We start from the raw sequence: 26,895 nt of genomic DNA, 5'->3' as shown, positions 1-26,895 counted from the left end.
CTGGTAGGAAAATTTGGGGAGTTGTCATCCAAAAAACAGATCTTCATGAGATGATCAGGCCAGCCTCCTCCTCCTTCAAGATGACTTTCTTCAACACAGAAAATATTCTGAACATAGACAGAGCTGGATGTGTTCAGAGTGGTTTAGAGGTTGCCTGGGCTCCTGGGAAGGTCAGAACAACATGACAAAGCCAGTGAGAATTCTTTCTCTTCTGGGAATATAAATGTTGCATCATATTCATTCACATGTCAATGTGATTTCAGTACCATAGCCAGGTCACCAATTAAGCATAAGAACAAACACTACCACCACTACTGCCTAGAAGTGTAAAAGGTACACAAGTGGCTTAGACGAACCAAGTGTCAAAGGGCTACTGGACAGTTAATCCCAGACAAAATCCACAGAGTACTCAGAGGGTAAATAAATGTCTCTTTTTAAAGAAGTAACACATTAACAGAAGCACACCTGGAGAAAGCAGAATGTTCAAAACACCACAAACACAGCTGGAGAATGTCAAAGACACAACAGCCACTCAGTAATAGCAAATACCATTGGATATTGTCACAAAGTGGAACGTGCATCTTTTTCTCACAGAAACAGACCTTCAACTGCCCAGAAGTCTGCATCTTTTAAGAACACATGCTTAAAAAATATTATTTAATCTCTCTGTTAGTTCTCAGTTGTAGATCCTATAGAACAGGGTTAGGCAACCTGCGGCCCGTGAGCTGGATGCGGCCTGGCAAGGCCTTGGGACCGGCCCCAGCCCGGTCCTGCCGCCGATCGCCACCGGGGCCTTTGGCCTCTCGCGCGCAGGGGCAAGGGGGGCAATTGTCTATAGACGCCTCAGAAACATGCATTTATATTAACCTTTTTTAAAAAATCAGCAATTTTTTTTGTGTGTCCTCCACTTTTTTAAAAAAAGTGTCCACCATTTGAAAATGTTGTCCTGCATTTGTCCCGGTTTATTTATTTATTTAAAAATATTTATTTGTTTATTTTTTGGCTTCAGCCCCCCAGTTGTCTGAGGGACAGCAACCTGGCCCCCGGCTCAAAATGATTGCCTACCCCTGACTAAAAGGGCTTCCACAGAGAGGACTGGTCTGTTTTTTTGTTTCTCCAGACCAAGTCTAATAGTTTGAAGTGACCAAAGGGTAGGTCTCAATTGAACATTAGAAGGAACATTTTGACTATAAGAGCAGGTTGGCAATGGAATCAGTTGCGGTGGTGGGGTCACCTTCTCTGGACATTGTCAGAAAGAGATGGACAGCTACTTGGTCAACAGAAGCCTATAGAACCTTTGGTCTTTCATTTGTTTTGGGCTTCAGCTCTCAAAAGCCCCACAGGAATTGTGGGAACCAAAGTCCACCAAAGGTTTTAGATGGAGACCCTGCACTGAGCAACAGGGCTGGACTCTATGGCCCATGAGGCCCCTTCCAAGTCTATGCTCCAAATTTCCCAGATTATGAAGATTCATAGGAATGCTCTTCTGCAATTCATTTCTGTTCGCAGAGTGCAGCATAACAGAAGAAATAGACATCTCCACTAGGCGATTTCACTGCACGTCGTATAGATTTGCATTCATTAGTTCAGATTTGCAATGTGGAATGATTGCTACCAAGGAATATATTTTTTTCTTTTTTGCATTCCAGCTCCCTTTCTAGAATGTCTCTTCTTCTGTCAGGTAAAAATCCCCCTTGCGGCCAGCAGATTTAGCAAAGCTCTGTGCATTTCCACCCATGAAAATGGAAAACCCAGACGTTCCTAATATTACACAATGTTATTTCTACACACACACACACACTACAGCTCTTGTACTGCCTTTGCAAACTATGGGCCCATACAGACAGGCCAAAAAAAGGTTGCTTTGGGTCACTTTGGAGGTATGCTGTTTAAATGATGCATGTGTCCTAAGAGGCCAGAAGCTGCCCCAAAGCTGCTCTCCAGTTCTTAGGACTAGAGCATGGCTTTGTCGTGGCTTCCGGCCTCTTGGGACGCATGCATCATTTAAATAGCATACCTCCAAAGTGACCCAAAGCAGCTTTATTTTGGCCTGTCTGTATGGGTCCTAAATTTTTTCACGCATATCCATTTGCTTTGTTTCTGGGTGCACCTAGCTGCCCTTGAGTCGTCCTTGAGTCATGCCAATCCTGTGGATGAGACATTTCCAAGACCCCATATCCTCTACCTCTAAGCCCAGGTCCTGCAAATTCAGGCCGGTGGCCTCTCTGGTTCAATCCAGCCATCTGGCTAGCGGTTGCCCTCTCTTTTTGCTGCCTCCCACTTTTCCTAGCCTAACTGTATTTTCTAATGAATCTTTCCTTCACATGATGTGGCCGAAGTATGACAGCTTCAATTGAATCATCCTGGCCTCCGGGGAGAGTTTGGGCTTGATCTGTTCCAGGATCCATTTGTTTGTCTTTTTGGCTGTCCACGGTATCCTCAGCACTCTTCTCCAGCACCACAGCTCAAATAAATCCATTTTATTCCCATTTGCTTTCTTCATTGTCCATTTCTCACATTTGCACATGGTGGTGAGGAATACAGTGGATCGGATGACCCTCATTTTAGTATTCAGTGTTATATGTGTATCATGCACTCACATCCTCTGGTGGACATTTACTCCAGACAACCAAGACTAGGTCGGCAAGTGTTAGCCAGAGGACTTTTTCTTCAGTGGCCCTCAGACTGTGGAATGGCCGGCCGGAAGAGATTCGATAGCTACATATGCTGTCTTGAATTTAAAAGAGCATTGAAGACCAGTCTCTTCCAGCAGGCTTATCCAGATCTTTTTTAAATTGTGAATTTTAAATGATGAATTTTGGCTGTGGATTGTTTTAATATGTGCACATCTTATTTGTTCTCTTAAATTCATGTGTGTTTTAACTGTTGTTGTTTGTTTGTTAATTGTTGTTGTCCCCACCTTGATCCATGAGGAGAGACGGGTAAGAAATAAATATTATTACTGGTGTTGTGTGCCTTCCAGTCGTTTCCAACTTCTGGTGACCCTAAGGCGAACCTATCCTGGGGTTTTCTTAGCAAGATTTGTTCAGGGGAGGTTTGTGCCATTGCCTTCCCCTGAGGCCGAGAGAGTGTGACTTCTTGCCCAAGGGCACCCAGTGGATTAACATGGTGGAGCAGGAATCAAACTTTGGCCTCCAGAGTCACGTATTCAAAACTCAAAACACTATGACAAGCTGGCTCTCCGATTCTTCTTCTTCTTCAAAGATATAGCTGTGTTAGTCTGTAGAATCAGTACATAGAGAGATCTTGTAGCACATCTGAGGAAGTAGACTAACGTCTTGGGAAGCTCATGCTGCCAAATCCTTTCTATTTTTCAGTTAGTGTCAAAGGTGCTATAAGATTTATCTACTATTATTGTTGCTGTACTTTTTGTTACTCTATATCATTCTTATTTTTATTCATATTTCTATATTATTATTGTTATTATTTCAATATTATTATTTCAATATTATTATTCTTTCTATATATTATAATTATTTCAATATTATTATTTCTATATTATTATTATTATATTTTTCTATATTATTATTTCTATATTATTATTATATTTTCTATATTGTTATTTCTATATTACTATTATTCTTTCTATATTATTATTATTATTATATTATATATATTATTATTTCTATATTACTGTTTTTTCTATATTATTATTGTTATTATTATATTTTCTATATTATTATTATTATATTTTCTATATTATATCTATATATTTCTATATTCTTCTTTCTATATTCTTCTTCTTATTATATTTTTCTATATTATTATTTTTTCTATTTGTATTCTATTATTAATATATTATTATATTATTTAATTATTAATATTAATAATAGTAACATTATTAAATAATTAATATTAATACTATAACAAAATATTATTATTAAGATTGTTAATAATTTAATAGCAATATTAAATAATTAATATTATTACTATAATATATTACTATTATTTCTAAATTATTATTTCTATATTATTATTATTATTATTAAGCTTTATTTATATAGCGCTGTAAATTTACACAGTGCTGTACATAAAATTAAAATAGATAAAACAAATCTGCCTATGGCTTACCTTGTACACAAATAATTAAATAATACATATTAATTATGTTAAAATTCAATAAAATAGAAATAATAAATATTATTATTTCTATTTGTATTCTATTATTAATATTAGTATATTATTAAATTATTATTAAATTATTATTAAATTATTATGTAATTATGTAATTATTAATATTTATAATTTAATAATGGTGATGTTATTTAATAATTAATATTATTACTATAATAGTAATATATTATTATTGTTAATAATTTAATAATAGTAATATTAAATAACATGTTATTATTATAACAATAATAATAAGAGCACCAATATCAACAGGAGACAAAAGGAAAGGAAAAGGAAAAAGAAAAGAGAGAGAGAAAGAGAAGAAGAAGTTAAAAATAAAATGGCAACAGCAACCCAGGAAGAAACAGAGAAGGGTGCAATCCCAGCCATGGCCACAGAGGCGCTGTTTCTGCAGCCAGAAGAGGCGGGCACGCGCGGGACAGGCCCCGCCCCTCCCCGGGCACGTGCAGGAGGCCATGTGTCTTTCTGTCCAGGAAGCCTGGAGCAGTGCTTGCAAAAGAGAGAGGGGCTGCTGCTGGAGCTGCTGGAGCCCATTGGGAAAGGTGGGTGCATTATTCCCGCAGACTAGAGAGGGACCTTTGTACGGGGAGAAGGAGCTGTGCTGCTTGTGGCATTTTTAAGGCAAGTACTGTGTCTCTGTGTGTGTGTGTGTTACACAAGGAGCCCAGACCTAGGGCTAGTAGGAGTAGGAGTAGCAGCAGGAGCCCTGTTGTTGGCCATAGAGCCAGGGATGATCAGGCGTCCTCCTTTTCCAGGACATGCCCTACATCATGCCAACCTTCTCTCCAGGAGGAATTCCGAAACGTCCTCCCATTTTGAGCAGGGATTTCTGCTTATACAAATTCTGTATTTATAAAGAGTGCTTTGTAGCTTTTATTTTGTCAGGCTCTGCATTTTTGGGGGAATGGCCTACATTTTTTAAAACATGTGTGTGTGTGTATATATATATATATATGCATATAATATTTTATTTGTATTTTCCCACCTCTCCCAGGTGGATTGCGGCAGGATTACAACCCAGTACAATATACACTATACAAATACAAATCACAACAATAAAAACAGCAATATAGTACAATAAAATATAAAAATAGGTAACAATTAAAAATGATACTGTCAAAGCGAAAGAGGAGAGAGATGCTTCAATCTAGGTCAAAGAGGTAGGAGCATATGTCTTATAAGAGATCAGGTGGATAAGCTCGTACACACACACATATAATAGACACACACACATATGATATTGAACAGGTTGCTTACCTGTAACAGTATTTCTTCAAGTGGGCATCTGTGAATTCACACAAATGGGTTATTCTGTGCCTGCACAGTAAACTTTGGATAAGCTTATTGCATAAGGTGCACAGTAACCCATTTGTGTGATTTGCAGAGACCATGAAGAAGAAATATATATATACACAATATAGATATCTTCTGTTATTTTACAAATGAATTTTCCTGATGTCTGGAATGTCTTACATTGTACAGTGCCTTGGCCTCTTTTGTGGTCAGGACATCTAGTCATCTTTCCTGTAGCAAAGTACAATATCGTCACCCAAAATCCACAAAAGAGGGATATCTATTGGGCCACGGCTCTGAACAAATCTTGCCAAGAAAACCCCATGATAGGTTCACCTTAGGGTTGCCATAAACTGGAAATGACTTGAAGGCACACAACAGTAACAACAACAACAAGGGGACTACAGAGATGGACTCTTCTCCCACAGTGGGTGCTTGCAACATGTCTAATGTGCATTTGGTTTGGCCCAATATAGGTATCACTGTTTTGTGGCTTTGGAGTGATACTGCACAAGTAGCACAGTTGTGCAAGAAGCAGCTTGTGGCCCGACCGAGGTTATTGTGCTATAATTGCCAGAATCCAAAGCTTCGCTTTTGAAGTCCCACTGTGGAAGAAGAATCTCTCTCTGTAGTTCCCCTGCTGTTGTTGTGGTTGTTGTTATGTACCCTCAAGTCGTTTGCGACTTATGTGACCCTAAGGCGACTCTATCATAGGATTTTCTTGGCAATATTTGTTAAGAGCAGCTTGGCTGTGGCCTTCCCCTGAGGCTGAGAGAGTATGGCTTGCCCAAGGTCAGCCAGTGGTTTCCCCCCTGGTTCCACTGTGGGTGCCATCTAATCTTGAGAAATTTTTCTGGGCAATAGAGAATAAGTTTCCCATACCCTTCATTAGCTTTTTGTGGTTATCATGGATCTTTGAGAATACAGTGGGCTGGAGTTTTGTTGAAGAATCCACCATGGATACCAAAATCTATGGGTGCTCAATCCCATTATGTTGCACTTGGTAGTCAAGTGGTGTCTTTTATGTAAAATGACAAAATCAAGGTTTGGTTTTGGAATTAATTTTTTGAGAGGGGTATTTTCAAGCCATCGGTGGTGGAATTTGTGGATGCAGAATCCATAGATACAGAGGGCCAAGTTTACAATCTTTCCATATGCCATCAGTTATCATTTAAGTGTCTGTGATCTTTCTGGTCGTGTCTTTTCTTGTATTCCTACTTTCATCCTCTGTTAAGTGCAGATCATGGGGTTCTGGCTTTCCTGTATCTGTGTTGTAGTACAGTTGTCCTTCCACATTTGTGGCTTTGAATCTTGGGGATTTGATTATTTGCAGTTTTGATTATGTTCTCTTTAGGAATCTCTAGGCCTTCCAGCGCAACTCTGCTGGACGTTGACCATAGAGTTGTGCCAGAGAACCTAGAAGTCCCTTGAGAAAACACTTCTCTAGGCATTTGTAGGTCCTCCAGTTTGATTCTGTGATCAACTCCTGGCAGATGTTGACCATAGAGTTGCACTGAAGGACCTGGCGATTCCTAGAGACGTGTTCTCTTAGTTAAAAAGAATAGTGTTTTGTTATTTGCGGTATTTCCTCATTCATGGGGGTGCTTCACCCCTAACCCCAGCAAATGTAGAGGGACCACTGTATTTGGTTTTCTTATTTTGACTGGTGTTATTATTAGTTTTGTTTGTAGCCCTCCTTTCTTCCAGTGAGTTCATGGCTGTGAACCCCTTCCCTACATCATCATCATTGCAATAGCCCTGTTAGGTGAGTCATGCTAACATATAGTAATAATAAAATTTATTTATATCTCGCCTCTCTGTGCAACACAATCAGGGCAACTGAGAAGTAGTGACTAACCCCAAATCACATTACAACAAACACTAGAACCTGAATCCCCCAAGTCCTAGGTCTGTTCTATTGCAGCTAGAGCACACTGGTTTTCATATTATATAGATTTATATATTTCTTTCTTTTCCAGGCATTCTTAATCAGAAAAAGCAAGTAAATTAGAGAATTGTGCTGTGGCCACAAAATCACCCTCCTGCTGTTGGGCCAGAAAATCACCCTCCTGCCTGCCGGTCTGCTTTTGGCACCATGACCCGGCACAGTAAGTTCTGCTTGGTTTAAACATCCAACATAGTTTCCAGTCTGGTTGGAACTTCCGTGCAATGGTGCTCATTTTAACTTTGACCCCTACCCCATCTCTTTTGCAGAGCAGAAAAAATCTGGGAAGAAACACAAACATGGCAAGGTGAGACAGGGTTATCTGTATTAGCTTTTTTTCTGCTGATCTCAAATGCTTTGAGAGGAGAATGAGGTTTAGTGGGTGCGGAGCTGTGGAGAAGTGTTTTGCTGGAAAAGGAATGGTCAGCTTTCTTGAAGGCAGCAGGGAGAGAGGTCATAAAGTCCAAGCATAAACCTTTGGATTCAGCTGTGAGAAGATCATCAGTCCCCTTAGTGATGTCATGTTTATTGTTGAGTGGTGGTCAGAAGTCAAATGTTCATGATTAGAAGAAGATCTGGACTTTAAAAGAAGAAACCAGACTCAGTTTAAATTCCTAAGCATCATTTGTTCCTACAGAAGCATAAAGGACTCAATTCAACAGGAAAAGAGAAAGTGGAGTTTGAGAATTAGGAATACAGTGGAACCTCGCCATATGCGGGGGATCCGTTACGGATCCTGCCGCGTATGGCGATTTCCGCCTATGCTCGAGCCCCATTGTAAACAATGGAGCTCGTGCACAGCGGCGCGGAGGTGCGCGGGGTGCAACGGGCGTGCGCGCCCATTCAATTGAATGGGACACGCCGCCCCTTCCGCCCCACGCGCGCTGGCGGCTTTGAGCGCCTATGCTCAAAGCCGCCTATAAAAAGACCGCGTATGCGGAGGCTCCACTGTACTCTGTTCCCAGCTATAAAGGGAAAGGAAGTGGTACTGAACAATATATCCAGTATTCTCTTGTGTATTTTATTTTATTCATAGCCCACTTTTTTTCTGAATGGGATTCAAAGTAGCAGACCTCACCTTCCTAGACTTCGACTAATGTTAGGAATGTGGTTTCATTCTCCCATCCAGAGATCTCTTTATTGTTCCTGTCACTGAGATGGATTTCTGTAGCTTGTATGGTAGGCCTGTGGAGATCCTGTGGTCCTCCAGATGTTGCAGGACCTCAGTTCCCATTAGCCTCAGCCCACATGGCCTGTAGTGAGGCATAATGGAAGTTATAGTCTAGCCACAGGTTCCCTTCTCTGATGAGCAGGCTGTCTGCATTATGACTTTCATGGGCCTGTCATTTAGACTTTGAGGGTATCAAAAGGTGTCCTCACCCATCTGCAAACCCCACACTGCTAACATGAGTGGAGAGGAAGGAACACAGAGATTGCAGTTCCTCCTATGTAGGTTGGGCAGTCCCAGACTGAGGGCTATTTTAGTGCAACATTATTTTAGTTTATCAATGTGTTCCCTTTCCCTTCTGTAGAAAAAGGATGCAAAAACGCATGGGAAAAAAGACCCAGGACTGCCTCAGTTGTCGTGTTTCAAAGAGCATGCCAAAAGGGAAGCAGCACTCAAGCAGAAAAGGGTGAGGCTAAGAGGTCAGAGGTCTTGCTCAGTGGATAATGGAGTTGGGACTGTCTTATCTCATTTAGATACAATGTCCAACTGAGAGTTGGTTGTGTGTGTGTGTGTGGGGGGGGTATTTCATGTTTTGGACAGGCTGAGAAGAGGATGGGCAGGTGCGCTGGCACAGCCTACCTGTGGGTTAAGGCTCTGCATCTCTCCATTAGGTTACAGAGATGCAGGAACGGCAACGCCTGGCCCGCCAAAAGGAAATTAGCAAGTTCCGGAGTCTGGAAGGCCTTCAGAAGGATGCTTTGCAAAGGCAGCTTCATTTTGAACAAAAGGTAAACAATTTGTGGCAGAGATCTTCACACAACCTCATGTATTTAGTGAGGGAGCCTTTTCAGTGGCTACTCCCTCCATTGGGAGGAACTCCCTCCCATAGAGGGGTTGCTTGGCCCCTTCTTGACCTGCTTTCTGTGACAGGCAAAAATGTTTGCATTTAGACAGATGCTTGGTGCTTACATTCATTTAGCATAAGGGCCTTTTAATGGGGTATGCTGTGCTTTTATTTTTTTTAGTATTGTTATGTTTGAAATAGGTATTTTAAGCTGTTTTAACACTGCTTTTGGTAGAATTTCTTGTTTAGTTGTTGCTTAAATTTTGCACAAAAGTTAGCTGTAGTTTGTTTTATCTTGTTGTAAGCCACCTTAGGTCCCATGCTAAGATATAAATAAAATTAAATAAATGAGTGAAAAATCTTTCTCGGGGCTGGCTTTAGGGTTTAGCCTCCCCCCCACCCCTTGCTGCTCCTGCTGCTACGGCCTGCCTGACCTCAGTTTCTCCTTTCCATGTTCCTCATGCCCATAACCTAAATCTTTCCCTCTTAGCTTGTCTACTGCTGCTTCCTTCAATGTTTTCATTTGTAGGCTGCAACCTTTCCCTCTCCACATTTAACAAATTCCTGTTCCTACCTCCCCGTCTAAACCAAAATTTTTATTCAGGAAGAAGTGGCAGCACTTTTGAATGGGGACAGAGTCCAACTCGCATTCAAATGTGCTGCTCCCCACCTGCCCAGAAAGTTTTCAGACTGGTGAAGGAGGTCTGCTATGGATGACATGGCTCCATTTCTCGTCTGCTGCCTGCCATCATAGGCATCAGTGTGGTTAGGGATGGCACTTTGGTGACCATAGACCCTTGGTAGATGTCCCACCATGCCAGTCTCTGAAGCTGGGCCTGATCTTCTTAACGTATGTGTACCTCAGGTGTCTGTAAAATACCTGTTGAATTCATGCAGCAGCCTTTATAAACTACTTAGATGTTTCCTCTTCCCTAATCTTTTTGGGGACTTGGGCTGGCATTCTGTTAGTAAAATGCACAAACATAAATTATGCCACACGTATGGAATGGTTATTTTGATACTGTGCAAAATGCACAGTCACCTGACAACAGTGAAAGCAGAGTTCTGTGTGCAGAACTGTTACACATGCAGATGTGCAAAAGGATACGTTGTTCAATGTGAATGCACAACAGAGTCCATCCATTAACGTGTGTTGCTTTTCCATAATGGGGATTGTGTATTGCTAGCATAGCCTCTGTTCACCAGCGAGGATTTACACTATACTGTGACAATGTATAATTGTGGCCATAGTAAGACAACAAGGGTGTCTTTTCTGGAAAATATTATATTCCATTTTGATTTCTCTCCTTTGAATTGAAGACATACTGGCTTGGGTTGCAGAGAGTTGGCATTCAACATCTAGAGGATTTCATGTTCCCCAAACAGAGGCAGAGGTATCTACTTTTAAATGGGAAACCATGAAGGAAGGAAAGTTCTCTTGAAAGGACCAAGCTGTCAAAGCATTCAAATATCAGTAACAGAACAAGAGTAACTGAATTCTGAGAATAACTTCATTTATTATCCATTGTGAAGACTAAGTCATCCTTCCTATTTTAGTGGGACATTTCTATAATTATGTAAGTGTGTGTGTGTGTGTGTATACACGCACAGGGTGAAGCTCCCTTATCTGGAATTCTGAAATATTCCAAAAACCAAGACATTTTTTTTAAAAAAATAATTGATTAAGTTTCATAAAACACTCATAGTAAAACATTTTCCTTGGGGGGTCCTGGGAGTTTTAAGTCTTAAAAATTAACATTTCCATGCCTTGACTTGTCGTGTTTCTGTGTGTATGTAAAATTGTCCTTCCTACAGGAGATGGACTTGAAGCAACTGGCCAAGCATGCCCTTTTAGAGAAAGACAGTTCCTGCAAGGCCTACTATAAGGAGTTTCGAAAGGTCAGTGGGAGACGGCATGACTTTGTATGGGAAAAAGAGCCACTGCTGTGAATGGGATGCACAGTTGCTCTTTCGGTCAGGCAAGGCTGAGCCACATGTCAGAAGAAGCATCCTCTTATTCCTCCATGTCTGTCTGTCTCCTTTTTAGGTGATTGAAGCTGCTGATGTGATCCTGGAAGTCCTTGATGCTCGGGATCCCCAAGGCTGCCGCTGCCCCCAGGTTGAGCAGGCAGTGGTGCAGGCTGGAACTAACAAGAGGCTGGTCCTGGTCCTAAATAAAATTGGTATGTGTGTCCCCTTTTTACCTGTGCTGGTCTATGACCGTAATAAAGATGAACTGAACAGAACTGGACTCATATGTGTGAAGGCCTAGATTCTCTGGGAAGGAAAGCAGGTTTAGTATGCCAGGATTTTAATCCTTTTTCATATGGGACTCAAGCACATGAAAATCCTAGGCCTTTTTCTATCCTGCAAGCCTCCCTAGCATTCTGTGATGCTATATTCAGTACTCTTTCTCTCTAAAATCAAATCCTCTAATCAGGAAGTCCAATGAATGTTCTTAGAATATATAGTTTAGCTATGCTAGCTCATTTTCCCATAATGTTTTTCTGATTTCAGGATTTTTGCATTCATATGATTTAGAACTTTTGTCAGATGCTGGTATGGTGGGGATCAAGGAACAAAGAATCAGTATGGGGTTGGAAAGACACTGTAATCCGTGCAACAAAGCTTTCACTCTAAGTTTATTGGGGATGCCCGTAATGCTTTGGTTGTCCTTATTTTCCCTAGAGTGCATTTTTACATTTGGATATATCTAGCACATGATGAATAAAAGCAAGGATAATCACACTAGCTCCATATCTTTCTGTTATCACACTTGTTGCCCTCCCCAGGTTGAAGGCAAACATTGAAGCAAGGAGCATTTGCTGGGTGCATGATTTAGAACCCCAATTTTGGGGGGGTTTATGTTATGCAGAGAACATACATGGGTGAAAATTTCTACCCTTCAGAATACCAGGTTTTATGCCAGATACATTTAAAATTTTAGACTATTGCGCTATAGTCCACCAGCTATTCCCAACACTCACAAGATTAAGTCCTTTGTTCACTTAGTCAGAGAGTTCCAGAGAAATGTAGAAGTTAATGTACTAGAATGGGGCATGCAAGGTCCATGTTAAACTACCCACTGAATCATGAAACACACAGATATGATCTTAAGCTAGTCATTCTTTGTATCTTAGTCAGATTTATTTTATTGTCAGCAAAAAGTGGGAAAGAAGAGAGCCACAGATATTTTAGCTAATTAGTGAAAAATTAGGGTATAAATGTAACTAAAATATAACTGAGAGCCAGTGTGGAGTAGTGGCTTGAATGCTGGACTTGGACTTGGTCTCTGGGAGACCAGGGATCAAATCCCTGCTCAACCATGGAAACCCACTTGGTGACCTTAGGAAAATTACACTCTAGAGCAGGGGTTCCCAACCTTTTTGACTTGTGGAACCATAAGGGCTCCACAGAGCACAGATTGGGAGCCATTGCTCTAGAGGAAGGCAGTAGAAAACCACTTCTTAACATATAATGCCAAAAAACTCCAGTGAAAAGTTCACGTTAGGGTTGCCATAAATCAGAAATTACATGTAGATATGCAACAACACAAATTCATTCATGCTAGTAATTGGGGTGGTTAAATGGTGGTGAAGCAGATCTTTTTATTTCTCTAGCTGTTCAGTGAATTACTATGAATGAAGCAAGGATTCTACTCCACACTTTGATTCTGACTATACAACTAAAGGACATTTGTTATTCTGGACTTCATCTTGTCTGGATTTCTAGGCTGCTGTAGTTGTAGAGTTTGGGAGAGGTTAGAATTTTTTTTAAAACCCACACAATAATTTAAAAACACTGCTTGTTTTGTGATTTCTTGGATGTAAAGAAAACAGGTGCTTGAAAACAGAGCTGTAGAGTAAGTACTCCTCCATAAAGCTGTTAGTCTGAAACGTGTATGATCCCTCACCATTTGCTTTGCTGGCAGGGGCTGATGGGAGTTTCAGTACAACATCATATGAAGGACAACACAAAGTCTGTGGCAGCTAGAAGGCCAGCAAGTTTTGTTTGGCACAAGCTTTTGTGGACAACAGCCCACCTCATCAGTTGCACAGGCTACAGTTGCCTGCCTTTTCCTTAATGTAAGGTTTCTGTACTCAAGTTTTGCTGGGCTTTCTTAATTCTGCTCTTCTGATTTTGACACAGATCTAGTGTCTAAGGAGATTGTGGCAAAGTGGCTGAAATACCTGAGAAACGAATTCCCTACAGTGGCCTTCAAAGCTTCCACTCAGCAGCAGAGCAAAAATCTGGTATGTGATACCACTGGGAATGCAGCAAAACATAATTTACAGCCTGGATGGTGACAACAAGATTTGCTTTTAGAAAAGAACAAGGAACACAAGGTGGAGATATTATGATCCAGTAAGCAAGCTCCTGTTGCTTCCTGTCAGTGCAAGCACAACTGTCACCTATGTTACTTTCTCCATATTCCCCCCATCTTGAAATTGGCAACTGAGAGCCAGCATGGTGCAGTGGTTTGAACACTGGACTACAACTGTGGAGACCAGGGTTTGAATCCTGAGTCGGCCATGTAAAAACCCACTGGGTGATCTTGACCAAGTCACACTCTCTCAGCCTCAGAGAATGGCAATGGCAACCCCCCTTTGAAGAAACTTGCCAAGGAAAACCCTGTCATACATTTGCCTTAGGGTTGCCCATAAGTCGGAAACAACTTTAAGGCACTCAGCAACTAAGGAAGAATTGGACTGTTTTTCTAGGTGACTGGATTTGTGAAAAAATGCAGTCAGTGAAATCCAGGCCCTTTCTTGCTGAAATGAAATTCAGAGGCATAGCCATATTGGTCTGGAATATCAGCATGCAAAGGGATCTTGTAGCACCTTTGAGACTAACTGAGTGAAAGTTGTTATAGCTTTTATAGATCAAGTCTACAAAAGCCTATGCTACAACATCTTTTGCTCAGCAAGTCTCAAAGGTACAAGATCCCTTTTCATACTGTTTGAGAAGGGCACAGAGAGAATTGGAATTGGAAGCAGATTTGGGAAAAGATTCCCAAACTTTTGTGTTCTGCAGCATTGTGTAGAAAGGATTGGGACCTAGAAGGCTAGAGTTGACCTGGCTGGGGGAAATGAAGTTGGGAAGGACTTGTTTCCTTACAACATCTCTATTTCTTCCAGCAACAGAGCCGTGTCCCAGTAACCCAGGCTTCAGGTGACTTGCTCAGCAGTGGAGCTTGTGTGGGGGCTGACTGTCTCATGAAGGTATTAGCTAACTATTGCCGGAACCAGGATGTCAGGACAGCTATAACAGTTGGAGTTGTGGGTAAGCAAGAATTCCTCTCTCTCTGGAATATGGGAAGTAGCAAGGTAAGGGGTACTTCTGCCCCATTACCCAGAAGGTTTTTCAAGAACTCTGGAATATATGAATTGCTTTGTCTCTTTTCCAATATAAGACAGAAGCCAAGCATTTTGAAATCTTTTCTGTCTTCATTTGTAAATAATGATTCTCTGTCTCAGAGGTCCAGGGGACCTGACAAAGCATTTCTTCCTTTCTTTTGTTTCTGGTGTTTCTGTTTCAGCACCATCTGCCCAGTGTAGGAATATTTTTCTTTCCTGCTGCCATTCTTGGGCCCTTGCCCTCATCTTTTGTTTCTTTTTCTACTTCCAAGAATATTACGGTAGGAGGGTAGTTGGTGCTCAGATTCATATGATGAAGAGAGGTCCCAGCTGGGAAAGAGATGTTGTTCACAAATAGGAAAAGAGGAAGAGACAAAGAGGATGAAGAGAGTTAGGACAATTTCGCCAAGTTACCCAAGCCTTACTGAACCTTTGGGCAGCATGATCAAAGGAAACAAAGTAGGCTATGCTGCCTCCTTGCCTTAAGGGTGTACTGCCTGAAGTGAAGGACAAGATGGTCTCTCTTTCCCAAGCCATTTACTGAAAGCAGCTGAACTGGCAAGTGAAGCTTACTTTGATGCTTGTGACATGACGTTGACCACCTGAGACATCAGTTTAGTAGAGCCAGGACAGGTTGTGTGGTGTACACAGTACTGTCATCCAGCAGATGGAAATACACAAGATTCACGAGGAATAGCTAGAAGGTTTCTGCTTCCTGGATACATTCTGCCTAATAGTTGAGTTGGCCTTGCTGAGCAAAGACTCTGCCCTCATTGCTGCTGGCTGTGAAGTCTTCAGAGTCTTTGTTCTGACTCTTGCTAGTTGTTCTTTCAAGGATGAAAGTATGCTGGGGCTTGTGTCTGTTTTTCTTGTGTGACATTCATGTATGTAGGACATGATGGGAAGAATTCTTTGCATGATGCTCAAAGAAGTAGGGTCCCTTTTGAATGGAAGCATTTATTAAATGTGAGTGCCTTTGGCTGACTGAGGCACCCTTTTCTATATCCCTGGCGGCAGGCTTCCCAAACGTTGGCAAAAGCAGCTTGATCAACAGCCTGAAGAGGAGCCGGGCATGCAGTGTCGGTGCCACACCTGGTGTCACCAAGTATGTAGCAGTCTTTCTGTGTATGTTTATAGCATGAAGGCAGATAAGCGGGTGACTGGTCCCTTTAAGGCTTGGGTTATATTTCCTTCTGTAAGGTTTAAGGCCCTGCAATCTATTCTGTGCTGTCTCTAGAATCTGTAATGTGGTGGGGGTAATCTCTTTAGGCCAACAGATAGTATCCAACTGACCAGCTTTGGTGTGTCCATGGCTGGAAAAAATTTGGGACCCCACATGTTCAGAGCTTGCTAGATTTCAGAATGTCTATATGGAAGAGAGCTTGGCCAGTCTAGTGGTCTAGTTGAGGAATTGTGGGTAGGTTTATCAGGAGCCCCATTTTGTATGAGGAATGCTGTATGTGGGAATCTAAAATAGGGTCCTTTATCTGAGTGATATTAGATGCCTCCTTTCCCATATTTCAGCACAAGCACCAGCCACACTTCCATCAGACTGACTCCTGAGCATTTCTTATATATATAGCAATCAGGCCTTGCATGCCTAGTATTGGATTTGTTTCCTGGGATTCGAGCTAATTTTTATTCTGTCCAGCTGAGCTGCTGCTGAGTAGCAAAATTTCCATCTCTCAGGGGTTGGCCAGCCATTATAATTTTACATGGATTTTTTTGGTTCTCATGAGATTTTAAATCTTGCAGAAGCTTGAAATCTCATCAAAGGGTCTCCTTTTGGGAGACTTGCGGTGGCTTTATATAGGCCTGCATCCCATATTGTTTAGCAGGAAGTTTGGCAACTCTAATGGTGGGTGGTAGCACAGGGCAGCTCAAACCTGGCACTTGAGACATCTTTCAGGTTGGGTTTGGCAATATTGCTGCCCATTGGCACTTACTGTTTTTGTGTCCCCCAACAATATAGGCACACAGAAAAGAGTTTCTTGTCCTCTTCCTTTTGGAAGGGAACAAACTGATACGTCTTCTGCGGGGCTCTGTAGTGTAAGGAGTCACACTGGTACCATTCTACTCTAGAGAGAGTCAGTGTAGTTGCTGCTGAGTTTCAGCACCAGTTTTAGAATCACTTCCATGACCATTGCTGAATATCAGCAGGGTATGACCCCCAGTGTGTAGTGAGAGTCCAGGGTTAGGCGTACCACTGCAGAATACTGCCCATTTCTGCCTTATTTGCTGCAAAGCAGCTGCTTTCAGAGAAAGTTGGGATGGTGTGTCTTATAAGATTCAGGAAGAGGAATCTCTCAGCCACTCCAGTCTTGCTCAGGACAGTCTGGACTGATGTTACTTTGGAGAAGAGCATGGGTTGGCTTATGAGGCTTTTATTTGTGGCTTCCTGTAAGAACTGTTATGATGGTTGATGTGAAGGATGGGAGCCTTGTCTGTACTGGCTTTCTATTTGTGGAATTGTATTCCAGTTGCTGTCCTCCCCCTTTCTATATGGGTGTTGTTTCAGGCCTTAAAGAATCACCTTTCTACCTTGGCCTGTACCTCTATTGCAGCTCTTGTCTATAGGCTGTCCTTTAAGAGTCTTAAGAGTTGTTCATTGATCCTCTGTTAGTATATTTTGTAGTTTTCAAAATTTGGTGTAGGCCACTTTAAGAAGATTTATACTAACCTGTATTTTCACCAATCTGTAGATATTTTGGACTTCAGCTCCCATGATCCCATTGGCCACATTACCTATGGCTAATGGAAGCTGCATTCCAAAATATTTGTAAGTCACTAGGCTGGAAAGGTCTGCCCTAAATTCCATACTAATTCAGATGGAAAGTAAATGGTTCACATTATTGAATGCTGGGTGGCTCAGCTTGAAACCATTGTTTTGTTTGGGTGAGTGCTCAAGCATGTTGACCTCAACTCATACTTCAAAATCCAGGTTTACCACTTTCTTAGGGAAAACTAGGCCTTCCTGTGGCTTACCTGAAAGGAAGGGCATGTGGCCAAAGGGAGCAGAACTCCAGAGCAGCAAAACCCTACATGGAAAAGGAAATTTGACATTGGTGACTAATTTAGATGTCCACACAGGTCTGGTCCTATCATTAGGCAAAGTGAGATAGCTGCCACAGACAGATATTTTGTTTATTGTGAAAGGCCAGCAGATAGTTTGTTAATTGGTAGCAGTTGTATTTTTACTGCCAGGTTTAGAGAGGCGCTTGTGCAAGTTTCCATTTCACATGCCAGAGTAACCTGACTGATGTTGGGCATTATGCACCTTGGCTTAATGAAGGGGGTGACATTTGCAGCTCTGCCTCAGACAGAACAATGTCTTGGGCTCCCCATGCTTGCCAGCTCTTGTGTTGTTGAGAGCCAGCTTCACATCTTCCCAGACATTGCAGTCACTCCTGTTCCTTTTTTTTTTTTTTAAATCTGTTTTCAAAGCCCAGACTGTGATTCTGATTCAGTCCCCAAACGTGTAAAACTTCTGTAGGGGAGGCACAGTTAGGATCAAACTTGCCCTATTAGGAGTTAGCAGAGTTGGAAGAGGTAAAATCCTGGGACTGTGAGATGGGCCCTCCATCCTGTGGGCAAGAAGTCAAAGAGTCTGGTGTCTGCCCACTTCAGTTAATTTCATTGTTTTCTGCTCTTGCTGGTAGCAGCTTAAAATAATGTCAATTTGCAGTGCCAAAATTGATAATCTTAAAATTTGTAAACTGAAAGTCAAAGACTGTAAAAACAACAACAATATGTTTAAATGTTTAAAATATAGCAGCAAAAAATGCTAAAAAGCTAATAGTCCAAGTACGCCTTCAAAAATCCAAGCCACCCAATAGTCTGCCTCAAAAGCTTTTAGTGCCATTGGGGAGGAAGGCAGGATATAAATCAATCAATGAAACACATTAATAAATAACTCCCTTTATTTATTTATTTAGTTAGTTTTGCACTTCTTCTGCCCATCTTCAAATCCAGGAGAGCTACAAACCACCTCTGAGAGATTATTCTGTTTCTTTGGACCAACAGATTGTTGCAGAAAATAGCTGTGTTGAACCTTGGCCTGAATTGAAAATTTTTGGACAAGGCCTGGATTGCAGTTCCTATGCAAACAGTTGTAGACCTTGTATGCAGGGGAGAGTTACTGTCTCTCATTCTAATCTATTTACTAATCCATGTTTTATCTCTTCTAGAGCAGAGTTCAGCATACTGCCTCCCTGTCCCCCTCTCTCTGTGCATTCTTTTAACAATAGAAAAAAGTGAACCCCTACTTTAATAACAAAATACATGCTCCTCACACTTCCTGATTGCAAAAGGAATTGTGCTTAGGGGGAAATGGTGGTGGTTTCTTCCACCACATTCACAAATTTGACAGCAGTGAGGAGAGAGGGGTGCAAAGCCAGTCAGGGTGTGTAACCCAGGAGTGGACAAAGTTCAGCTTCCCAGGGCCATTTTTGTGATCTGCAGGGGTAAAAAAGAAAACAAAATCTTTCTGCTCCAGTGTCCCAAAATGACACCAAGAGGGTGTGGAGGGCTTACACCACATTTGGAAGACCCCCTCCCAGGCCATCCAGGACTCGAAAATAATTTTGCAAAATATTTCCAAAACATTTTTGCCCCGAATGCCCTCTGGGGTCCAGGAGGCATTTCTACCACATTTTGACCCCAGATCAATTTATGCCCACAAGAGGCCTTCCTGTCTAAAACGTGATTTCTGCTCACTTCCTGTTGTTACAGGAGGTCTCTCCTGGGCCTAAAATGTCCCTGGAAAGCCCCAGTGCCCCCATGTCCCCTAGAGGGTGTTTGTGGACAAAATGGGTACTTTTTTTCACAGGAGTGGGTGCAGTGGGGGGGTGTAGCCCTCCAAAGTCTCCTTGGGTGCTAATATAAGCAATCCACAGTTGCCTACTCCTGACATTATGCATAGGCTGCTCCCATCTGCTCTGGAGGATAACAGCACAGAAGTTCAGTAGACTATCTTAATAATCAGAAGGACTTGTGATGAAAACAGTTCTTCTTTTCCCCTCATTATCCTCTTTCCTCACTTTCCTAACCTCCATCTTCTAGGTGCCTGCAAGAGGTGCATCTGGACAAGCACATCAAACTCCTGGACTGCCCGGGGATTGTCATGGCTTCGCCCACTTCTGATGCCGCCATGATTCTACGAAATTGTGTTAAGATAGAGCAACTGGTTGACCCTGTCAGTCCGGTGGAAGCCATTTTGAAACGATGCAACAAGCAGCAGGTAGCTGTGATGGTGGGAGGAAGGTTTGTGGCATGTTGTTGTAACAATGATAGAGAACATTGTGTAGTTGAGAGTCAGGAACCCTGGACCACTCTAGCCATCACAGCCAATGGTGAGTGGATGGGTCTGCAATGTCTGGAGGGTTTTATGGTCCTCATGCTTGGTTTAAAGTCATAGATTTCTGCTGCAACAGGCTGACAAGTTTATTTTTGAGTGATCTTAAACAATAGCAAAAATGTTAACTACATCATTTAGCAATTGCCCCATTAACTGAGCAACCATTTTAAAGTGTGTGTAGGAAATGTTATTTCATTTGTTCGTTGCATATATATATATATAAACTCCTTTCCCCATCACATCAATATTCTCTTTTTTTAAGAGGGAGAAGTGTAAATTGTAAGATTCTGTAGCTGCCTATAGTTTTCACAGGTATTCACATGAAAATCAGTTTTAAAACTAAAAGTGTTTTGTCCCAAGAGCGATGCTATGGACTTTGGGTGTAGTAAGGCCTCTGGCTCTCGGGAACACAGCCAGAACAAAAGACTTGTCCACAAATTTCTAAAGTTTCAAAAGCTTTACTGGTTATAAACACAAATAACACAAAACTGATTTCTTCTTTTTCCTACTATAGTCCTTTCTAAATACCTTGCTCTCTTCTTGATGTATTCTATCTTTCTTTGAGGACTATCCTTCTTCCTTTGTGGACTTATGTTTTTGTCAAAGGAAAATACTCTCTCCAGGTCTGACATGGCTGAAATATTACTACACACTGAAACTTAACTAGAGGAAGACAGTAAGAGACCCTGGGATTTCCCACAATCCTTGCCTTTCTTAAAGCTGTATATCTCTATTTTCCCTTCTAAACTAATACATAAAAAACCTAATATAATGTCAACTAAATATATGTCTCAAGAGCATCAAAGATGCTCTGGAGGCATGACAAAAAGGAAAAAAGATCTGATGGCTGTTAGATGAAGAGCAGGGAAGAAAAGGAGGGCAAGTAGCATTATATGCCAAAGACAAATGCACCTGTACAGAAATCCACATGTGTGGTTGACTGGACCAGTTAGCATTTGGGTAAAAATAAATGAAGAAGGAAATAAAAACAACATTTTGGTAGGAGTTTATTTTTTGTTGTTGTGTGCCTTCAAGTCATTTCCCACTTCTGCCGATCTTAAGGCAAACCTATCACATGGTTTTCTGGGGCTGAGAGTGTGTGACTCACCCAAGGTCACCCAGTCTGTTTCCATGGCTGAGCCAGGAGTCAAACTCCGATCTCCAGACTACAAATCCTATGTTCAAACCAGCCACCAAATCAAAACGAGGTGGCAGTTTATGGTTTTCTGAAAGAAATCTAAGGCCCTATACAGACAGGCCAAAATAAAGCTGCTTCAGGTAACTTTGGAGGTATGCTATTTAAATGATGCTTGTGTCCTAAGAATCCGGAAGCCACACCAAAGCCACGGTCTGGTCCTAAGGACTGGAGCGTGGCTTTGGTGCGGCTTCTGGACTTTTCGGACGCATGCATCTTTTAAACAGCATACCTCCAAAGTGACCCAAAGCAGCTTTATTTTGGCCTGTCTATACCAGCCCTAAGAAATCTCCAAGGAGACTTCAATATCCTGGTAGCTGCTGGGAGACCAACTCTGCTAAGCATAGACTTTCCAACAAATTTCTGATGAGTTAATGTCCTCCTCCAAAAGGTGGAGGAAAGAACAAGGGGATAAACAATTCTGGACTTAATCCTAACCATTGGTCTAATCATTTTGAAGTGGGAACATGTTGAATCTATGTTAAGTGATTGAATAGAAGATTTTTACCAGCTTCTCTCTATCTCTTATCTCATCTCCCCCCAAAAAGATTATGCAGCACTATGGTGTGCCAGATTTCCAGGATACTATGGAGTTCTTGGCTCTTTTGGCCAGGCGTCAGGGGAAGTTGAAGAAAGGAGGGATCCCAGACCATGAGAAGGCAGCCAAGGCAGTGCTAAGTGACTGGACAAGGTGAGCAGAAGACAAGGTTAAGTTCTAAAATATTGTTGGGAATGTGACAAAGAGTCTGGAACATATGTCTTATGCAGGACCTGCTTTTGACATAGACTTCCCCTCACCACTGGTTTTTTAAAAGGCATGTAATTTCCAGTCTGTTCCCAAGAGAGCAAGGTAGACTAGGAAAGAAAAAAACAAGATTTGAGGGAATCACATGCAGTGTCTGTGTGTATCGGAGAGAGAAAGGAAGCACACGAAAGTGATTTTTCTTGTAAAGGCTGCTTTGAGTTTTAGTGTAATTTCACTCTCTCCCTCTCTCACTTTTGCTAGTGGAAAGATCAGCTATTTTACACATCCACCTGAAACCCACACATTGCCCACTCACATCAGTGCTGAGATTGTGGCAGAAATGGGCAAGGCCTTTGATTTTGAAGCTCTCGAACAGGAGAATGAGAAGGTTTTGGAGGGTAAGTAGCTGCATAAACCAAGTAGTGCTATTTCACGTATCTGCTTCTGGTAGTTCCAAATTGAGTCTCAAGTGGCACATGTTCAGGAAATGTATTCTCTTGCCCCGCCTGCCCCTCATTAACACACAGGAGCCAGAGCATTCCTTCCCTTTCTCCTATGAAAACAATTATAAAATTGATTTTAAAATGGGTGAAGTCAGAGTAAAATCATGGCTCCTAGGAGCAAGAAAGCAAACCTGTTGGCTGAAGTTGCTGTTCTTCAGCAGTTCTGCATAAATCTCAACAGTTGGAAATACAGGTTGAATCTCCCTTATCCAGAACTACAAAATACAGAATGCTCCAGAATCCAAAACTTGGCTGAGATAGTGATACCTTTGCTTTATGATAGTTCAATGTACACAAACTTTGTTTCATGCACAAAATTATTAAAAAAATATTGTGTAAAATTACCCTATTTGCATAAGGTGAATATGAAACATAAATGAATTTTGTGTTTAGACTTGTGTCCCATCTCCAAGATACCAAATTATGTACATATGTGCAAATACAGGTATTCCAAAATAATAAAAAAAACCCAAAATCCAAAACATTTACAGTCCCAAGTATTTTAGATTAAGTGAGATTCAACCTGTAACCACTTAGTGAAGTAGAAGAATCATCTGCATTAAACTATTTCTCTTTCTTTTTGTTACAAGTATAGAATGAAGTTACTTTTTTTTCTTTTTAAAAAAATAACTAGTGAGAACAACCAAGAAAAGGGATTGAGTAAATGTTTCTATTTTAGGAGTTACTTTTAATGGGTTGTCTTTTATGCCATTCTGTTATAAATCCAAAGGTGTTTCTCCCTGACATACACAAAACAGCAAGCAGTGCCAACATGTTACTGAGGTGGAGGTGCTTTGCAGTGGGGTACATAACAAGCAGCTGGCAGTGGCAAGATCAGTTTTTCAACTGGTAGCAAGCAGACCCAAGTCCATTTTTAGAGCAGGATCCCCACCACCAGACAATCACATCCCAGATGTTTACTACTGGATTTATGTAGAAAAAATGTTGGGTGAGCAAGCAAGGTACAGGAAATATTGCATTTAAAGAGGAATCACAACTCTAGAGACTTTCAGACGTGATTAGTCCCCCCTTTTTACTCAAATTTTCTCCCTGTCTGGTGGTAGGAGGGTGCATCCAAGACTGTCTATGGCCTGCAGAAGCCAAGTTGGGGTTGTACATGGCCAATAAGCTGCATGTTGCCCATCCCTGATTTTGAGGCATGATTTTGAGTTAGAAAAGTCCTAGCAATCTTGCCAGATTACTCCCATGTCCCACACCCCATTATTTTTCCCACTGTATGGTGCCAACACTTTCCTGGTTCTGAAATTTGTTCCCAGGGGTCCCTTTCAAATATCAAAGCTGACAACTTTTAATCAACCCTGTACAATTCAGAAGACAACAGTTCTTGGGCTCTGCACCCTTAGAATATTTCAGGAACTCTAAGTCATGCTTTTATCTGTTGCAGGCTTGCCCTCTGGCCCTATTGGCATTAGTTTAGAGGGCTCTGGCCTCACTATTGGGGCAGAAGCTGTGATGGATGAGGAGGAAGAACTCTGTCATCAGGAACTAGAAGAGACCAAAATGGAAGAAGATGGGGATCCAGAGGTATGCACACAGTCAGCCCTTTCTTTTTCCCCAAGTAGCCAGGTCCTAGAAATTCTGCCCTAACCATTTATTTCCAGATTTAATCCACTTGTTCTGATTTGGGTTTTTTTAAAGAACAAATCAGAACAAGTGGATTAAATCTGGAAATAATTTAAGTTGGCAAACCTAGCCCTTCCTTGAGGAATTCATCACTGCATAAATAGCAGTGAGAAAAAGAGGAGGTATTGTGAAGCAAGATTATGTAGAGGCTGTCCCCATTTGAGCACTGGAGGAAGAATCTTGATGGGAATGATTGGCCTCTATGATTATTCTGCAGCCCCCCAAATTTGTTTCCAGTATTTGCTTTTCTCCACCCTCCCCAAATTTCAGGTTTTAAAAGTCATCTTGTGATTGTAAAATGTCCAAATCCACAGGCCTGTGGTTTTACCTTACTGAGATATCATTGAGTTTAAAACAGTCAAGCTCTGCTTAGTTTTGGCTAGCAACAGGGACAAACTAAAAGCTCAAGCTGCCTGGAATGGGGGAGAATGAGAGAGAGAGAGAGACTTCTTCATATGAATTAGGAAGCACATTGGCAGCAACCACCAGGGACAGGGTGAGGAATTTCTCTTGTTCAAAAGTTGGGATTCTTTTATTTAAACTCTGTCATCTATCCCAAGAGCCAGTGTGCAGTAGTGGGCTGAGGGTTGGACTAAGATTTTGGGAAACCAAGATTTGAATTCCTGCTCAACCATGGAAACCCACTCTTTCAAACTTAGAGAAAGGGAATGGGAAACCTCTGAATAAATCTTGCCAAATCATTTATATTATGAGATCATTGATAGTCTGAGGGTGCATCTGCACTGTATACATAATGTAGTTTGATATTACTTTAACTGCCATGGCTTCATACTGCAGAATCCTGGAATTTGTAGTTTTGTGAGACACCAGCACTGCTAAAGACCTTGTAAAACGACAGATCCTAGGATTACATAGGCTAGAGCTACATCACTTACAGTAGTGTCAATCTGCATTATTTCTGCAGTATAGATGCACCTTGAGTTCATGTGAAGGCACATAACAATTTATAGCTTAATATTCTACAAGTAAAAGGACAGACAAGAATGGTGTGAACTAGAGAACCTGTGTGGGTTAGTTGACAAGAGTTAGAGCAGAAAAACATAAGTTGATCTGTGAAACTTTGTGGGTAGTCATGGATAAAGCTATAAGCATTAACTACCTTCTCTGAGAACAAATACCCTTTGTGCCATATAGTGGTGAAGATATGGTCCTCCTAATGTTGCATTGCATCTCCCATCAAACCTACCCCACACTGTTAAAGGTGAAGTGTGATAGAAGGCACAGTCCAATAATATCTGGAGGGCTACACATGCTCCCATGTATTGGTTGCTAGTGCTTCAGTTTCTCAGATTTCATATTACACCATCTCAAAGTGCTGGAAGAAATTGAAAGGCTTGAACCAGCTGCACATGTAGAAAGTCCTTCCATTCAAAATTCTATTGGAAGAGGTGGAGCCTGTTTTGTCTTCTCTCTTTGTTTTCTTCCAGTTACTAAAAAAAAATCAAAAAAAAATCAACATGGTCTATTTTTCTTGCTCTCCCTAGTTTGGCCCTATGACAATAGAGCTGAAAGCCAAGAGCAAGGCCCTTGTGGAAGCTGAGAAGGCTGTGCCCCGGGCCCCTGACCTGGGTGAAATCTCTGCCTTGGATCCCTTGCAGCAGGGCCAGGGCCTGCGGGCAGCAAGCAAGAGACGCAAAAAACAGCAGAAGCGAGCAGGTAAGCATTTCCCAGGGATACAAACCACATGTTTTGAATCCAGAAGGTCATAATCCAATCTCATTTTGGGAGGAAGGTGGAATATAAATAAATACTGTTAACAACCCAAACCTGGGATAGGCAACTGCGAACAGGTTCGGGGGTGCATTTCCCCACCTTGTGACTCTCTGCCCCCTCAGGTTACAATGTCAATTCCAGTTCTGGATTTCACCCAGAAACAGTATTTTCTGGGGTTTGGGGGGTAGTGGGGAGCAAAGCATTTATGACCGTTTCATGGTGTTTTTCATGCTTTGGGACTGAATATTCAGCCATTTAAAAATGTGTTGGGGTTCCTAGGAATTGGAGAGCATAGAAAGAGATCCCAAGAGGGACTCTTCTTGCATCCTGGATGTAACAAATACTGAGCAAGTAATGGTTTGGCTCAGTATATAACAGTTTCTTCTGCTTCTGAAGCTGTTCTCTTCATGAAAAGTTTCTTGTCAGTGAACATCCTTGGCATCATTGCACAAGGTACAAATTAGATAAAGAGAAATGACATTCATTACATTTATCAGCACATTTTTAGATACACATAGATATGTCTTGCATGTGCTGTTTGGCTACCTAATCCCCATTTCTCTGCTTTCTCTGCAGCAAAAATTGCCACCAAGCTCTCTGCAACACTGACAGCAGCTATGAATTTCAGCCTGTCAGATGACTAAGGAAATAGTGCAGACGAAAAGATGGACATGGAGACTTCCTTTTATCTACCTCAGAAGGCTGCTCTCTCACACAAGTCACTGGCATGTGGAGGCAGTTTTCTTTAACGTCTGTCATACGTCTGCATCACCAAAGCAAGTGGCAACATCATGCCTATGCAAAACCTAATGTTTTGACTCAGAAGCTTTTTATTTAATTGGTTAAAATCGGAAGCACTGTGTAAATAAAAAGTGTCATTCAGTGAGATTCCTTTCAGGTTTGACTTCTAAACATTGCAGCAGAAGCTAAACAAAGCCTCATTCCAAGTCATATCA

General features: G+C 41.5%; 1 protein-coding gene across 4 annotated transcripts; it reads left to right on the top strand.

Moving 5' to 3' along the window:
• Positions 1-4,607: 4,607 nt before the first annotated feature.
• On the top strand, positions 4,608-26,820 carry LOC149322918 (guanine nucleotide-binding protein-like 3-like protein). 4 transcript variants are annotated; one of them, XM_089484713.1, is made up of 16 exons: positions 4,608-4,697; positions 7,428-7,556; positions 7,663-7,700; positions 8,926-9,027; positions 9,233-9,349; positions 11,221-11,304; positions 11,453-11,588; positions 13,555-13,658; positions 14,544-14,688; positions 15,780-15,867; positions 19,824-20,001; positions 21,862-22,004; positions 22,320-22,456; positions 23,967-24,106; positions 25,711-25,882; positions 26,516-26,820. In XM_089484713.1, the coding sequence occupies exons 2-16, from the start codon at positions 7,544-7,546 to the stop codon at positions 26,581-26,583; spliced, it is 1,665 nt and encodes a 554-aa protein (XP_089340839.1). In that variant the 5' UTR covers positions 4,608-4,697; positions 7,428-7,543; the 3' UTR covers positions 26,584-26,820. The 4 variants fall into 4 exon arrangements, with proteins under 4 accessions (XP_089340839.1, XP_089340837.1, XP_089340838.1 ...); XM_089484711.1 differs by having other exon boundaries at positions 4,620-4,776; XM_089484712.1 differs by lacking the exon at positions 4,608-4,697 and adding an exon at positions 6,245-7,213.
• Positions 26,821-26,895: the final 75 nt, after the last annotated feature.

This window comes from Sceloporus occidentalis, unplaced genomic scaffold (assembly GCF_023333645.1).
Source record: "Sceloporus occidentalis isolate IW3139 unplaced genomic scaffold, rSceOcc1.0.p SCAF_1, whole genome shotgun sequence".
Taxonomy (NCBI): domain Eukaryota; kingdom Metazoa; phylum Chordata; class Lepidosauria; order Squamata; family Phrynosomatidae; genus Sceloporus; species Sceloporus occidentalis.
Note: the sequence above shows the minus strand (reverse complement) of the source record. Positions and strands in the feature narration are given on the sequence as shown.

Coding starts and splice junctions, on each gene's coding strand:
- LOC149322918 (XM_089484713.1), top strand. Junction 9,028..9,232: donor CAGCACTCAAGCAGAAAAGG/GTGAGGCTAAGA, acceptor TCTCTCCATTAG/GTTACAGAGATGCAGGAACG. Junction 15,868..19,823: donor GCCACACCTGGTGTCACCAA/GTATGTAGCAGT, acceptor TCCATCTTCTAG/GTGCCTGCAAGAGGTGCATC.